This window comes from Typopeltis vanoorti, chromosome 7, assembly GCF_054136105.1.
Source record: "Typopeltis vanoorti isolate ZY-2024b chromosome 7, IOZ_Tvanoo_1.0, whole genome shotgun sequence".
NCBI lineage: Eukaryota > Metazoa > Arthropoda > Arachnida > Uropygi > Thelyphonidae > Typopeltis > Typopeltis vanoorti.
Window position 1 is genome coordinate 67,625,222 of NC_143555.1, and position 17,549 is coordinate 67,642,770.

General features: G+C 35.9%; 1 protein-coding gene across 1 annotated transcript in view; it reads right to left on the reverse strand.

The window, feature by feature from the left end:
- Window positions 1-17,549, reverse strand: part of ZnT49B (solute carrier family 30 member 9) — a 244,361-nt gene that overhangs the window by 142,337 nt on the left and 84,475 nt on the right. Inside the window, exons 6-8 of the mRNA XM_090395926.1 lie at window positions 8,182-8,274; window positions 829-911; window positions 654-721 (exon numbers count right to left, since the gene is read on the reverse strand). Of these exons, the coding sequence (XP_090252052.1) occupies window positions 654-721; window positions 829-911; window positions 8,182-8,274 (244 nt within the window). The remainder of the gene's footprint in view (window positions 1-653; window positions 722-828; window positions 912-8,181; window positions 8,275-17,549) is intronic.

Here is a 17,549-nt window from a genome sequence, read left to right on the forward strand (position 1 = left end):
TAAAAACAATGAACGTAGGTGAAGGTGGATTAAGTTGTTATCCCAACCACCTCAAATGACTTTTTTCAATTGTTTCTGTTAGGGATTTTTGCTACTGGCTTTCTTTGTTAAACAGTTTATTTACTAAACAAAAAGTTCTTATATTTAAAAGAGTACTTTGTCAGACATATCTGGATATTTTTGAAGGTAAATGTGATGCAATATTTAGTACAGACCTTAACAATTGAGCTGAAAATATGATATGAGATAGAAAATAATGTTGAAGGTGAAGAACCAATAACTAAGCATAAAAATATATCAAATAGCAAAAATAAAACATGAATAAAAGCAAATTATGAAAATAAATTAAATAAGAACTAAAAAACCTATAGGATACACAAGCCAGCAACATGGCATGTGTTGTTTACAAACATACAAAAGTAAAATAAACTATTCATTTTTATCTTACTATGAAACTCCATTACCATAAAGGCTTGCTATTTTTACTTTATTACCATGTCTCTTTTATATTTCATTAAAATAATTCTTTAATTTAAATCCCATGAACCAAACTGATTAAATAATTATTCCTTTACAAATTCTTTTTACATCTTTACATCATATCTAAAGATGATGAAACTTTATTTACTTGCATTTTCTAAAATAACTCTTACCAAAGCTTCTTCTTTATTGACAGCAGAACGACTATATTCTTTAATTACTTTCTTCACATAAAAGATATCTATTTCAAGAAAAACAAATGCTAAGCATAATAAGAAACAAAATAATGTTACAGATCAATTTAACGCTATGAAACTATGTAGAATATAAAATAGAAAAGAAGATTACCATTTCTGTATTTCTGTTCCTCTAGCCATTTTTTGTTCAATTCTCTTTGAAGTGCTTCTTGACTTCCCCATACTTCCATGGCTCTAAATAAATAAAAATATTAATACAGCTGCTCTGAATTCTAATGCACATAATGATGCTAACTAGCTATGTAAGAAAATTTATATGAATATAACAATTACTTCTGAGAAAAATTCAGATGTCAATAATGAAACTTAAAAATTATCCTGCTATTTCTATTTAATTGTATTTGAACTAATTAGAATGGTATGAAAACAAAGTAAAAATATCAAATACAAAATACATTCATGATGTGATTTATATGCTACTGGTAACTAACTGTATCACCATTCTATACATTTCTTAACATTTTTAGCCTTTGCAATCATAACTGCCATATAAAAACTAATGACAGTAATTACAGCTAAATAGAAAAACTTACTATCTTTTTAAATGTTTTTCAGTCTTCATAATAAAGAATCTCCAGATATATAATTACTGCATTAAACATTACTTTTGTACTAATTTCATCAATAAATATCTATTTTCAAACATCAGATATAATATAAAAGTTAATATCTAATGAAAGCAATTTAGAGAATGAATATCTATAACAAACATGGCAAAATTAGTTACTTTTCCAGGGAGCAAACTAGACTGATATGAGCATTGCAGGTCAACATTTGTTAAGTATGAGAAACAAAACAATTACACATAAACTTGGAGATTATGTTTGTTTATTAATTAATGCCAAAATATTTAGATGCAAAGGGGTTGTTGCAGCAGTGATAAATAAAGGAGCACAGTATGAACAATGTAAATAACTGTAAATTGATTACTTTACCTGTTACTGAGTAAAGTAATTCAGTAATACCATATCCCATATACATTTCTTGGAAAGAAGTCAACAGACACCATAGTGTGAGGAACGAACAGCCACAGCACACCTTAATAAGATGTAGATCTCCTTTCGCTGTGATGAGTGCAGCAATCCTACAGGGCATACTTTCCATGAGCATACGATAGCAATCAATGGGAATTTTTGACCATTCTTACTGCATGTAATGATGCCCTGGATTGTTGATGGGCAGATGTCACTTGACCTCACCCAATGCTCTAGTTCATCCCACAGATGTTCGATAGGATTAAAATCAGGACTCTCTGTATTAAGGCTGTCTTAAGTGCTAGAAGGACATCGTGTTGGAGGTTTAATGAAATATTGACAGCACTAGGAAAGTATTAGAAACTAATTTTAATGCTTCCAATATTTCATTTCAATCACTGAGACATCTTCAGAGATGTACAAATAACACTTGCAACATATACACACACACAAAGATTGCACAATACGTAGTGAAACATGTATGCGACTCTAAAGTCCTATATAGGTGGTGCACTCTCTATGAGCATTTGTAGGTGGCCTAGGATGTAAAGTGGGACCTCTGACAATGATTGTTTCCAAAATTTGGGATACAATCATTGTCAGAGGAAGTTTTATGCATCCGTTTTCTTTAAATTATGTTATTTTCTGAGTGCTGCTACAGATTCCAAAAACAATCTTTCCTTTTTAAATTTACTATGGTGGAGCATGGTGGTTTTCTTCCAGAAGATCCTGTGAGTTGTGTCCAATACATTCTGCAAGGCCAGATTGATAGTCATGATTGCAGATGTAAAATTTATGCTCATCTAAATGGATAGTGAACTACCTCTCTGTTCGAAATAAGCCATCTTGCAGGAACAAGGTACTAAAGGCACTTAAGAGAGGAGGGAGCTGATCCTTGGTAGAACAGATAAGGGTAGCAAGATTCCGGTGAGGCTTAAAAATTGTGTAGAGATTGTACTTTTTTTTTTTAAGGACCTGGCCATTTTTTCCGATGTGCCACAGATGCCTGACGGGTAGGGGAGGAACGGATTTTTTTTTTAATTCTGTAATCACTGTAGCCATGGATAGGAAGATGCTGCATATATGGTTGAGTTCAGTTGAAAGAAAGGTTCCACAGGAACAAAGATTATAGGCTTCGCTGGTTATCATTTTAATGATGCCATATTGTTGAGAGTGGAGGTGGGAAAGTCTGTGAATGTATCTGCCTGTGTGAATGGGTTTTCAATATACAGTGATGGAGAGTTATCATTCAGAAAGCGTGTTACTAAGGTGTCTAGGAAGGGTAAACTATTGTTATTTTCCTTTTCCATCATAAACCGGATTCTTGTATGTAGACTATTGAGGTGACTCAGGAAGGAGTCTAATGTGTTTGCAGACTTTTAAGATATCTTAGACCTCTTTTCCTTTGCCATCAGTTCTGGTTATTTTTCTTGGAAGAACATAATTTACAAACAGATACAGGGAACTGCTATAGGCTTGAATTACATCAGCCAAACTTCAAGGAGCCTTGAAATTAGGCAAAAAGAACACATAGGTGACATCAATAATAAGAGAGAAGAAAAATTGGGGTTAGCTTTTCATTTCTCAAGAACAAACCATACTATAGAGTGGGATAGAAGCACAATTCCTTACATGGAGGAGGACTTCCGCTCCTGAATTTTTAAGGAGGCCACAACAGTTGCCCGGAACCTTAACAGGAACCAAGGACTAATCTTGCCTGTGTTCTGGAAGACCCTTATCAGATCCTTCAACTCGCCAGAACTGAATTATAGTGCCAACTATAGAACGTTCCTAAATAAGAACAAGTGATATCATGCACGCTCTATGCATGTATTGTACACACTCTATTCTTTGTTTAATATAATTGGAATCGGTTGATTATGGTTTGTAACAGTTTTTTACTTTTTAGTGCCTTACATCAGTTATGTACCCTGCAGATGCCAACAGCCTTAGTTGGTGAAACTAGTTGGTATAACATAGTTGTTTATTATATGCACTTGATCAATATAATCCCATTAAAATTCTTTCCAGATCTTTTTGGTCAAGAAAATTAAACATTTTTTAAAATAAACAGTTCTTCTCCCACTCCCCAGTCATCTCTTCAGAAGGATTTCAGGAATGTCATCACCATCAGCTATGTCTGTGCCACATCAGAAAAAATAGTCAGGTCTTTAAAAAAAGCTCAAATCTACACAGCTTTTTAAGACCCACCGGAAACTTGCTACCCTTATCCTTTCTACCAAATAACAGCTCCCATCTCTCTGTGCCTGGATTATATAAAGTACCATGTTCCTGCAAGTTGGCTTACTTTGAGCAGGCAAGTGATCAGCCAATATCCGTTTAGATGAACACAATTCTTACATTTGCAATCACGACCAAGGTCAGTCTGGCCCTGCAGACCATGTATTGGACACAACTCACAGGATCATCTGGAAGAAAACCACCATGATCCACCATAGTAAATTTAAAAAGGAAAGACTGTTTTTGGAATCTGCAGCAGCACTCAGAAATTAACCTAATTTAAACAAATACAGATGCATAAAATTTGGGAAACAATAATCGTCAGAGGTCCCAGTTTACATCCTAGGCCACCTACAAATGTTATTCATACTCCCTGAGAATGTCTCAGTGAATGAGGCAAAATATTGGAATGATTAAAATTAGTTTTTAATCATTTCCTAGTGCTGTCAATACTACATTAAACCTCCAGCATGAGATCAGGGCTCTGTGGAGGCCAGCGAAGTGTGGTGACATTGATGTCCACAAACCATGAAGTTGCAGCAGCAGACGCATGACAATGGTCAGTTCTGTAGAAATGCCACAAAGTAGGAAGCACTGCATTGTTCAAACCAGGAGAAACAGAACCATACCACCACCACCCACCCCACCTCCAAATTTCATAGTTAGGGTTATGCACTCTAGTAGAAGATGTTCACCAGACATCAGTCACCTCCAAACTCCCCCCCCATCTGCTTGGTAGATGATGCTGTGTGATTCGTCACTCCATAACACAGCTTTCCAAGCTTCCACATCCCACTGTACAAGCTCTTTGCACAACTAAAGATGACTGTGCACGTTGGATCAGGTAATGTAAGGTTTGCATATTGTGGTATTACTATGGAAACCCATGCTGTGAACCTCGGTTCTGAATGGTTTTGTGCAGATTCATGTTCTAGTCGATGTGCAGAGCTCTGCATTCAATGTGTCAGCCAATGAATGGCAGTTTTTACATATTATTCTTTGTAGCACTCTACAGTCATGTTTAGTGAGTGTGGAGGGTCATCCACTCCCTGCACTCAGGGAGTGGATGACCTGCACTCCCTGGACTTCTCAATATAATTATCGCAGATTGTTGACCTGGGATGGCCCAATTTGTCAACAATTTGCCGAACAGATAGACCCGCAACATGGCATAATATCACAATGCCTCTTATAAACTCTATCAGTTCCCTTCACCCAGACACAGTTGCATTGACTTGGGAGCATCATATTCCTCCAATTTATATTGGCTACAAACACATGACTCATTACATGACATGATGCACATGGGGTGGCGAGTACTTCTTTCCAAGCAGCATATGTATATATATGTCAGTGGCATCACGTGCCTATTTCAGTTGGGTGTGCCGTTGTGGCTTATGCAACCCGTGCTACAAAATTCACGCCAGTTTGACCATATGATTGTATTTTCATCGATGTATGAAAGTTTTAAAAGTGTATAGCACATCAATGCTCATCTTAATTCATCTAAAGCAATTAATAATAGGATAACTTTGAATACTTTAATTTATCAATTAATTGTAACCAAATCTGCGCAGGGTTGGGGACAATGTGTTTGTTTTAAGATACTGTACATTAGAAAACAATGAAGGAGAATGCTATGTTTGGTTGGTATATTTGAATAACTCAAAGGTGTAAAATTTGGAAGAGGAGGACGAAGCTTACCTCCTTTGACTACAATACTGTTTCCCATTGTAAATATGGGCAAAAAAGTTATAAATGTATCAAAAACTTGTCTATATTATATATAAAAACTTGTCTACCATGTCAGTTTACACTTCACGCACGCAAAACAAAAATAGCAACCTAAGACAAATGACAATGTTCAACTGGATTGGTTGACACAAAAACCAGTCACAGCCTCTAGGTGCTACTGTCTCAGTGCTCATCCAGCCTCGCCTTCTAAGCAGTTTAAAACTATTAGAATGCTAAGAATTTGATCCACTGCGCCATCTGTATTTTCAAAGGGATCAAAGGTGTATCTATTTTGAACACACACACCCGAGATATTCATGCAAATGTGATGCAATGTTTAAGCGTTGAAAAGTGCCACCTTCATGAAGCATCAGTGTATTGTGTTTACTTTTAGGAATCACACGAAGTCTAGAAACAATTCTTCAAGTGTCATGCCCTAGAAGGTTGGCAACCATGTCATGGAACTTTTTTCTTCCTTTTGCTGCTCTGGAATGTTAAAGCCAGTCCAGCCTTTAATGTCTTCAAACCTGGATCTACCTCTCCCTCTTTTTCCATCCGGTTTCCCTTTTATTAATTTCTGAATGCCTTCTTGTCTAGTTAGATGTCCAAAATATTTAAATTTTCGTTCTTTAATTATTTTCATTAATGTTCTTTTCATTTTTGCTTTCTTTAAAACATCTTTATTTTCTCTGTCCATGGTATTTTCAATTCTGATAGTCCACATTTTGAAAGCTTCTAATTTTTTCTCTGCTTCTTTATTTAGAGTCCAAGTTTACTGTTGTAGAGAAGGCTTAACCAGATATAGCATTTTATTAATCTTTTTCTTGTGTCTATATTAATGTCTCTGGATGTTAGAACAGTTTTCATATCAATAAAAGTTTTTCTTGCTATCTCTATTCCTCTTTTTATTTCTTTAAGGGAATTTCCTCTGTCTGTAAACATTTGTCCCAAATATATAAAAGACTGAACCTGTTCAATTTTCTTTTTGTTAACAGTTATGCTTAGTTTCTTATTTATTGGTTCTTTTGATATAATCATGCACTTTCTTCTCTTTAAGTTAATAATTAATCCCATGTCTAAGCTTCTGTTGTAAATTTCTGGAACTAAGTTTTGAAGATCATCTTCAGATTCAGCTATAAGGACTCTGTCATCTGCATACCTGACGTTGTTGAAGTTCCTATCCCCAACTTTTACACCCTTCAGTTCTGAAATATTTTTAAAAACTTGCTCACTATATATATATATATTATATAGTAAGGGTGATAAAACACATCCTTTTCTTACTCCTTTTTTAATTTCAAAATTGTCAGAATATGCATTTTTATATCTTATTGAGGCCATTTGATTCCAGTATATATTTGTAATTATAAGTATATCTTTTCCTTTTAACCCATTATTCTGTAGGATATGTATTCATTTCTTGTGATCTAATAAATCAAATGCTTTGGTGTAATCAATAAAACAAAGTTATATGCTTTTCTGGTTATCAAGGCTTCTTTCACATAATGTTTTCAAATTGAAAATTCCTTCTCTTGTACCTTTGTCTTTTTGAAAATCTTATTGAGTGTATTCTATTTCTACTGACAAAGTGCTTTTTATTCTTTCTAGGATTATTCTCAGTAGTAATTTTTTAACATGGCTTGTTAAACTTATTAGTCTATATTCTGAACATCCAAAAGTTCTTGGAATTTTGGAAATAGTCACAAAGATGGATTTCCTTAGATCAGGATGTATCCTGTATCATAGATGTCATTAAAAATAATCTTTAGGTCATTAAGTGTGTTTTCATTTACTTTCTTTAACAATTCAATAGGGATCTAGTCGGGGCTTGGTGTTTTACCTATTTTCATTTGACTTAGAGTGTATTCTATTTCTTCAATATGTAACTGGTTCACCATCCATATTTAGTATATCTGGTGTGTCTATGCAATCAGAGTTAAACAGTTCTTTTCCATATTCTTTCCATCTTTTTATGATATCTTGTGTCTCTAGTAGCATTTTTCCATTTTGATCTTTTATACAAAGATTATGGTTAAAATTTTTCTTTTTATTTGCCAGAGCTTGGATTGACTTATGCATTTCTTTACTATTGTATTTCTTGTTTAGGACCAATATAAATTAATTTATTAATCTGAATAATGCACTGGAGTTCTGATTTCATAGTATATCATTCTAAGTTTAAGTAAAATGCACGATAATATAAACTTTAGATATTTTACCAGGACCAATATGTAATTTAATCTTGAGAAGCTGTGCATTGGACACTGAGATTATCTGAGTATTATTGAAATACTTAGAAAAGGATACCAAGATCCTTTTTCTAAGCTGATAACCTCTACAAATGTCTTCTTAAAATTGAAATGTAAACATCTTAATTTATATTTTAAATTTAATACAAACTGTTAGATAGTTATAATGGAGAGAAATTTTTTTAAAATAAATAAATAAATAAACATTACTAGTAGAAACACGTCACTCTTTTTTGAAAGATTTACCTGCTTTCAACATCTCTACGTAAATACACTGTAATTGGAGGGGCATCTTCAAAAGGACTCCTCCTTGAAATTTTTCTCAATCCTTCTAAATCACTAAAAACAGAAGTTATTGTTAGAAGAAATGTTAATGATCTCACCATTACCTTCTTAAAAAATAGCACCATATAAACTACCAATAAATAGAAAAAATCAGGTTTATATTCCCAAATGTTTTGCAAAGTTGTACATTATAATGAATAAATTTTGTGATAACATACAAACCACAGTCTTCCAAAATTATCTAAAATGAGATACTACCCCCCCCCACACACACACAGTAAAGAAACACATGTAGATCATCCAACTGAAAAGATAACTACTGAAAGATAAAAAAATTTCCCACATGTAATGTATTTAAGCTACTTTCTTCTTCCTCTTTATACTGCTTTTATCCTGGTTGGTGCAGAGTCCACTATGATTATGCGATTGTAAGAAACCCCAACCAGCTTGTTGTTCACAGGGCCAATTTGTCTGTTCTGGAAGACAAAAAACCCGTTTCTGGGTGGGAAAAAAAAAAAACCTACCTCCGTATGAGACCAGTTAACTCACCTTTAGGTGAAAGAGACCAGATAAAAGTTCTTCACATGTTGGACAGGAATCGAACCCAAGTCTTTCTGATCAAAGGGCTTTGTCTATACTGAGTGAGCTACAGAGGCTCTGTATTTAGACTACTTTGTATAACAAAAACTGAAACATCAGGAAAGAACACCATGAATTTCTCCATTATCTCTTCTGTCTAGTAAATTTCATAAGGTTTAAAAAATTAATAGATTAGGTTGCAATGATGAATGAATAACTTCAATTCAGTAGGAATATATTTTGTCAGTTATCTAAAAGAAAACATCAATAATCAACCACCTTACACACTTTACCGATGTTATTTTAATACTATCACACAACTTGCATTCCTATTTTGGTAACGACATAATATACACATTGTGGCCATTAAGGAGGTTAAAAGGGATGTATAAGCTTGCTTTTTTAAAAAACGAACATCTGATGCCTTTTGATGATTAACTACAGGAAAACTGTAAACTGTGACATTATGCTATACTTAGTATCATATCATATCATATCATCTTAATTCAAATACCTAGATGTAATTCACATAAAGGGATAAATAGCCTATTTATGCAGAGAACACACTAGGTCTTTTGACCCAATGTCCAGTTCTTGCCTATCCATAGTGATCTCAATATTAGATATTCACTGGGATGCTGAACAAATGAGAACCGACTGGCAATTTAGAACTAAACTGACCAAATTATATATTCTATGTTGGCTGAAATAATATATATATTGTGAAAGTACAACATAATCAGACATGCCAGCTAGAGCATCAGTTTGTTAAACACCTTCACTGTTTTCACAGGAAACCAGTGAGCTACTCAAACAACCTCAACAGAATTGATGACTACATCATCAATTCAGCAATGGAAAAGAGATGGAGTCAGCAGTAGAATTTCAGAAACGTCAGTGAAACTAAGAAGACCAAAACAGATAAGATCCTTCAAAATAAAAAATACAAGGATACAGATTATTTATTCAGGTACTAGCTACAGTATTAATTTTATTTCATGCATTTTATTTCATTAACAATGAAATAAAATGCGTTCTTGAGACCGGAAGTAGCGATAGCGAATAGGAGATACTTGGTAAGACATACCCATCTTCAGTATTTTTAAATCATGGCAATCTTATGATTCCAAAATGATAAAAGCACAAGCAATAATGAAACTGTTTGTTTTAATTTAATTACAGAAGCATTGTCGCTAAAGATTCAAATATATCACATGATGAAGTACGATTGCATGAGTAACATTGATAATTAAAATTTAAACACATTCATTTTATAAATAATGTGAGCAATTATAAATTATAATGAATACTGAGGATTTAAATATAGATGTCAATTTAATTTTTTCCTGAAAAACAGTTTCCAAAAATCTCCGCATATATCTCACACCACGATTTTTTAATTTTAATTTTGGGGAAAAAAGTGCGAGTTATATTTGAGTAAATACAGTATGCTACCTGCCCATTAGTTACCTAGTAGCCATCTTGGCTTTATCGTGGTTATCAGATCGATGTCATGGTATCGCAGTGCTTGTGTTCAAGTAATTCTTATTTTACTTAATAATGGTCACAAAGTGCAAGAATAGTGATGCTGACAATTTGGATATGCCAAATTTACAAACTGAAGTTGTGAATGATTTTAAAGGCTTCCCGGAGATTGATGGTGAAGTTAGGAAAATTATTCACACAGCAAGACAAGTTGGCGGAGAAGGATTTGCCAGCATGCTTAATGAAGACGTGGAAGAACATATTGAAGGCCATCAAGAAGTGTTAACAAATGAGGATCTGGAAGAAGAACTTCTTGAGTCACCTACAGAGGAAGATGAAACTGAAGCAGAACCAGTAATGTGGACATTACCGAAATTTGCCAACATGTTTCTAATTGCACAGATTATGGTTCTTTGAGAACCATAATCTTTGTCTTGCTAGGACTGAGTTGAAGTCCTCTGTTATTACTGATCTTGTTAACTTTGTCAAGAATTAGTCCTAGTTCTTCCATGTCATTCTCTCTCTATGTTCACTGGGCATCTACAGATGCCGTATGGTCACTCCGATGCTCAGTGACGTGCCACACCAGGCCTTGCCATGTAGTCCTGTTGTTTCGCTTTTCTGGCAGCCTCAACTCTCTGAAGATTAGAGACACACCATCCATCCATCTCATTGATGGTCTATCCCTTCCTCTTTTTCAAGGAACTTTACCTTCTATCACTGTTCTGAGAAGTCCCCCTTCCAGCCTTTCTGTGTGTTCAAAATATTTTAACTTTCTTCTGTCAATTTTATCTAACATCGATTCATTTGTGTGCCTTTCAGTACATGATATCCTCAACAGCCTTCTGTAACACAGCTCAAAAGCAGATATCCATTTCTTATCTGACTTCTTTAGGTTCCAAGTCTCACATCCATAAGTCACTGTTGGAAAAACAACTGCATCCAAAATCCTCAACTTCGTTCCCATGGAGATATATCCATCCTTCCAGATTTTAGACAGGTCTCTGACTGTTGTTTTAGCTATTCCTAACCTTTTTCTGATGTCTTTTGAACAGCAATTCTTCACATTAATAATGGATCCCAGGTACTCAAACTTGCTGACTTCCACAATTCTTTCTCCATTAAGGTACGCTTGTTTCTCAAGAGCTTCTCTGTTTGTATTTCCTTTGAAAGCCATAATCTTTGTCTTGCCAGGATTGAGTTGAAGTCCTCTGTTATTACTGATCTTGTTAACTTTGTCAAGAATTAGTCCTAGTTCTTCCATGTCATTACAAAGGAGTACTGTACCATCAGCATACCTCAGATTACTGATCCACCTACCTCCTATCCTAATTCCTGTCCTGAGCTCATCCAATGCTTCATGCATGATGTCCTCCACATATATACTAAACAAGTGAGGAGAAAGTAAACATCTTGCCTAACTCCTTTTCCAACTTGATGCCAGTCAGTCAATCCAACACCTGTTCTTACCGTGGCTTCTTGCTCCCTATACATTGGCTATCAATCTCATAGTGTGTTGAGAAAAACCCATTCTTTTCATTACTTCCCACAGTTTCACATGCTCAACACAGTCAAAAGCTTTAGAGTAGTCTAAGAAACACATTACCAGAGGGAGTCTGAATTCTTTATATTTTTCCATGATCTGTCTAAGGCAAAGGATCTGATCTCTGGTGCCCTTACCTTTCCTAAAACCTGCTTGTTCATCAGGCATCTCGGCCTCAACTTTGGCCTCAATCCTATTTAGCAGGATCTTTAATAAAATTTTGCTTGCATGAGATGTTAAATTAATAGTTCTATAATTCTTGAACGCCTTCATATCACATTTCTTATGTAGTGGTATGAAAATGGACTTCTTCCAGTCTCCCATATCCTTGCAATCAATCTATGAAACACTCTTATCCCTCCATCCCCTGTGGGCTTAATTAACTCTGCTAGGATTTCATCTGCACCTGGGCCTTATTGCCATTAAACTGCTTAACTGCTCTTTCAATTTCATGCCTAAGTGGAGGCGGTTCCAAATCCAAAATTTTCCTGGTGAGAGAACTCCACATTTTCTTTATCCACTCTGCTGTACAGTTCTTCACAGTATTCTTTCCATCTGTTTTGTTAATAATGCTCCATTCCTGTCTTTGATGACATTCAATTTAGGCTTAAACTTGTGCTTTAAGTCACGAACTAAACAAAACATCCTTTTATAATTGTGCCTCCTCATCTGGAACTCTATTTCTTCACATTTATTAATATAGAACTTTTCCTTGTCCTGCTTGATGGCTCTTCTGACTTCTCCATGTAATCTCTTGTATTCTTCAGTCCCTGTGTCTCTTTGTTTTTCCAACCACCTTCTTTTGATTAGTTCCCATGTTGAATTTGATATCCATGGGTCTCTTGGTCTTCTTATTGGGCAGAGATACTTCTTCGCTGTACCCTGTATTATCACCTTAACTCCTTCCCAAAGCATTTTGCTGAGTTCTCCTCATTGGTCTCCAAAAAATCATCCAACCGAGCTGATGTTTCTTCTGTGAATCCACTAGGAATTACTCTAACATCCAATCTAGTGGGATGTGCCCGACCTGAAAGTTTTTGGAGTCTTAGTCTTACTAACTGATGATCTGTACCACAATCTGCTCCAGGACAAGTATGCACATCAGAGATGCTTGTCTTCCACCACTGGAGAGCCAGGATGCAATCAATCTGGTACCTTGACCTATCAATGTTAGATATCCAAGTATAGGTCTGTCGTGGATATTTCTGGAAGCAGGTATTGGTAATAACTAATCTGTTAGCACAGGCAAATTCCAACAGTCTTTCACCATGGGTGTTACGTTCACCGAGACTAAACATGCCACATTCCGGCCTGACTCTCATACTCTTTCCCACTTTTGAATTTAAGTCCCCGAGAACCGACCAGGGCTTCTTACCTAATGTCCAATCCTCACCTTCTCGTGGTGCACCCTGTTGGATATCTACTTGGATACTGAACGGACGAGGATGGGCTGGCAATTTGGGATTTAGCCAACCAAATTGTATTCTTATTGGTTAAACCAAAATATAGAATGATGGTACAACTTGACAAAATTTCATGCCGGCTGGGGCGTCGCCCGGTTAAACAAGGCCCCCGTTGTTTTCGCCAGGGAACCAGGGCGAACAGCGATAAGTCAGCTACTGGAACAAATCTGAAAATAAACCCCAACTCAACATCACCAGAGTTAAAGATCGGTACTATCAACATAAGAAGCCTGAATGGCAAAGAAATGGAGCTAGCTGAGGAATTAGATAAGTACCAGATCGACATAATAGGGGTGATTGAAACAAAAAAGACCAAAACTGGTGAGATCTTTCTGAGCAATAAATACAAAATGTTATATTCAGGCAATGATAATCAAGGAAAAGAAGGAGTAGCCATAGTATTCAACACAAAATACGAGGCTAATCTTCTTGAATGGCAGTCAGTCTCAAGTAGAGTAATGTGGGCAAATATGAGAATGGGGAACTGGACAATGAGACTTATTTGTGCCTATGGTCCCACAGAAGGTTCTACTAAGGTAGAAGTGGAGGAATTTTTTGAGACTTTATAAAAAGCAACTGACACAATGAAAAATGAAAAGTTGGTCCTTGTTGGGGATCTAAATAGCAGAGTAGGAAATGATTGTGAGACACACAAAAATATTTTGGGAAAATTTGGAGAAAAGAGCAAAGCTAATAATAATGGCAAATATCTGTTGGATTTCTGCTCAGGACATGGACTGGTTATTACTAACACCATGTTCCAACATAAAAATGTGCACAAATTCACATGGAGAGAAGAGGCAAGGAATAAGAAAAGTCTCATTGACTATGTTATTGTTGATAGTGATGTTTTCTGCCTGGTGCAGGACACCAGAGTGTACAGAGGATTTGAAATTGGAAGTGATCACTATTTAGTCTTGAGCAGGATAAAATTGAATTTCATATTGAAAAGAATAACATGTAAGAAAGTTTTAAAGCGAATAAAAGTTGAGTAGCTCTCAGATGTGAACTGTAGGCTAAAATACACAAAGATTATTGAAGAAAAAATGAAAGAGTTTGAGAACAGGAATCAAACCTTGGAGATTCAGTGGCAAACTCTGAAGAAAACATTGATTGATTCTGCCAGAGAGGCATGTGGTGAGGTTATCTGTAAGGATAAAAAAATCAGAACTCCCTGGTGGACACAGGAAGTTAAAGAGGCAGTGAAGGAAAAGAAGAAAGCATACCAAAAGTTCCTGTCAAATAAGTCAGCTTGTGCTCTTAGAGAATATAGAGACAAATGCAAGAATGCTAACCACTGTGTAAAACTAGCTAAACAAAAGTCATGGGAGGACTTTGGCAAGAATATAGAAAATAAATATCAAGAAGGTGGCAAAATATTCTGGAGGTTGTTGAAGAAGCTTAAGAATGGAGGAAAGAGTGCTGTAAAAGAAATTAGAGATGATAAAGGTGACATGAAAACAGGAGAAAAAGATATCCTTGAAGTATGGAGTAATTACTTTGAAAAACTGCTAAATGAAACAAGCAGTGACGACAGCACAGTGGTAAAAAACACTGACCAGGCATGCAGTCAGGAATACATATCCATACTAGAAGTAGAAAAGCCATTAAAGGCTTGAAATGTGGAAAGGGAGCAGGAGTAGATGATATTCGACCAGAAATGCTTAAGTATGGTGGTATAAGAGTCTTACAGTGGCTGCACTGCATAGTTCAGAAAGCATGGACAGCGGGACGAATTCCCGATGATTGGAGTAGAGCTCTCATAGTACCCATATATAAAAAGGGAAATAGAACTGCATGTGAGAATTACAGAGGTATTTCCCTACTGAGTGTTCCTGGCAAGATCTATGCAAGTATACTTGAGAAACGGTTGAGAAGAATTGTGGAAGAAAAGCTTGGTGAAGAACAAGCAGGATTCACACCAAATAGAGGCTGTCAGGATCAGATCTTCACTTTACGACAAATAGTCGAGAAAGCATGGGAATATAACAAAGATCTGTATTTAAGTTTTGTCGATTTGGAAAAGGCAAGAGAGAAGCTATTCAATACGCTGCAGTTATATGGTGTCAATGGGGCATTATATCAAGCAATACTTAGTCTTTATTTGAGTTGTAAGTCAGCAGTTAGAATTGAAGGAAGTACAGGAAGATGGTTTAATGTTAAATCTGGTGTGAGACAAGGATGTACATTATCCTCTCTGTTATTCATTATCTATATGGATCACATTATGAAGGAAAGTGGTATTAAACATATCAAAATTGGAGATGTTAATGTCAGCTCTTTGCTTTATGCGGATGATGTTATACTTCTAAATAAATCCGCTACAAGTCTGCAAGATTCTCTGACTAAATTGACTAACTGTTGTAATAGATATGGTATGAAGGTCAGCAATACAAAGACAATGAAAATAGGCAGAATCATTGAAAATGTCAACTGTGTTGTGAATGGAGAACCTGTGGAACAAGTAAAACATTTCAGTTACTTTGCATGATTTTTAGTGAAGATTGTAAATTAAATATAGAAATAGACAACAGAATCAGCAAAGCTAGTAAGGTGGGAAGTCAATTGAATAAATTCATATGGAATAAGAGAGAAATTAGTCGGAAAACTAAATTAGCTGTATACAAGGCAGTGTTCAAACCAGTTTTAACTTATGGATCTGAGAGCTGGGTCAGAAGTAAAACACTTGACCAAAGACTAGAGACCGCAGATATGGGAGTCCTGAGAAAGATTAGAGGGGTGAACAGATGGCATCAATGGCAATATCATATTAAAAATGAGGATATTAGGAAAGAACTTGACATTGTCAGCATCCAGGAATGCATTAGCAGAGCTAATCTCAGGTGGTATGGTCACTTAAATAGAATGGGAGAGGAAAGATTAGCAAAACAAGTGTTCTCTGCCAGGTTGGCAGGAAAACGACCCAGAGGAAGACCAAGATGTAGGTGGATTGATACGGTACAAAGTGCCTTAGACGATAGAAATATAAGATCTGATAATGTTGGAGTCTTGACAAGTAACAGACTGACTTGGAGGAAAATTGTAGATAGGAAGTTAGTAATGATGTAATTTTTTCATGTAGTACTGTCATATCCTGTACACCCCCTTGAGGGTATATGGCAGGAATTTTATGATGATGATGTCCCCTAAGATGTAAAGTATGTCTCTCCTTGGTAGGCAGTCCAAAACAGTTTGTAAGTTTTCATAGAATTCCTCACTCTCTTCTTCAGGCCTATCAATGTGGGGTACATAAATTACCACAACTGGTACATTGGTAGGCTGAGCCTTAAGTCTAATACAGGGTGTCCCAAAATTCACGCAAGATTTAAATTTAGCGCCATTTGTGAGGTAAAGTGTTGCCAACGAGAAAAAAAAAAGACAGCGTGACAGTTCAGGGTTATTAAAAATGACCACACACAGCGAAGAAAGTTCGTTGAATGGATTATGGAACAACAACAAGTGGATGCTTATTTTGCGAACAAAATCATCTTCAGCGATGAGGCTCATTTTCATCTTGATGGCTTCGTTAATCAACAAAATTGTCGCATTTGGGGTTCAGAAAATCCACGAGTGATTGTCGAGAAACAAATGCATCCACAACGTGTCACTGTTTGGTGCGGGTTTTGGGCTGGAGGCATCATCGGTCTATTCTTCTTCGAAAATGCGGCTGGTAAGACAATAACAGTTAATGGTGCTCGCTATCACGACATGATAATCCAGTTTTTTGTGCCTAAATTACAAGATATGGATGTGGACGACATGTGGTTTCAACAAAACGGTGCCACATGCCATACAGCCCGAGAAACAATTCAATTACTGCATGAGTCATTTCCTGGTCGAGTAATTTCCCATTTTGGTGATCAGAATTGTGACTTAACACCGTTGGACTTTTTTCTTTGGGGTTTTTTGAAGTCTAAGGCTTATGCCAACAAGCCCACGACCACCCACACCTTGAAGGAGGAAATTGAGCACTGTATCAACAAAATTCAGCCACATTTATGCAAAATGGTCATGGAAAATTTCGACAAAAGAGTGTGTATGTGCCAGCAAAGCCGTGGAGGCCATTTACCCGATATGCTATTCCATGCATAACCCTATACTGTATACTTTATGAATCAATAAGAAATTACAATTTTGAATTAAAAACCTGTGTTTTCTATCAAAATTACTTCTTGCGTGAATTTTGGGACATCCTGTAGAAAGTATCCTATCATTAATGGGGTTATAACCAAGAAGGCTATCCCATGATGTCTTGAGTC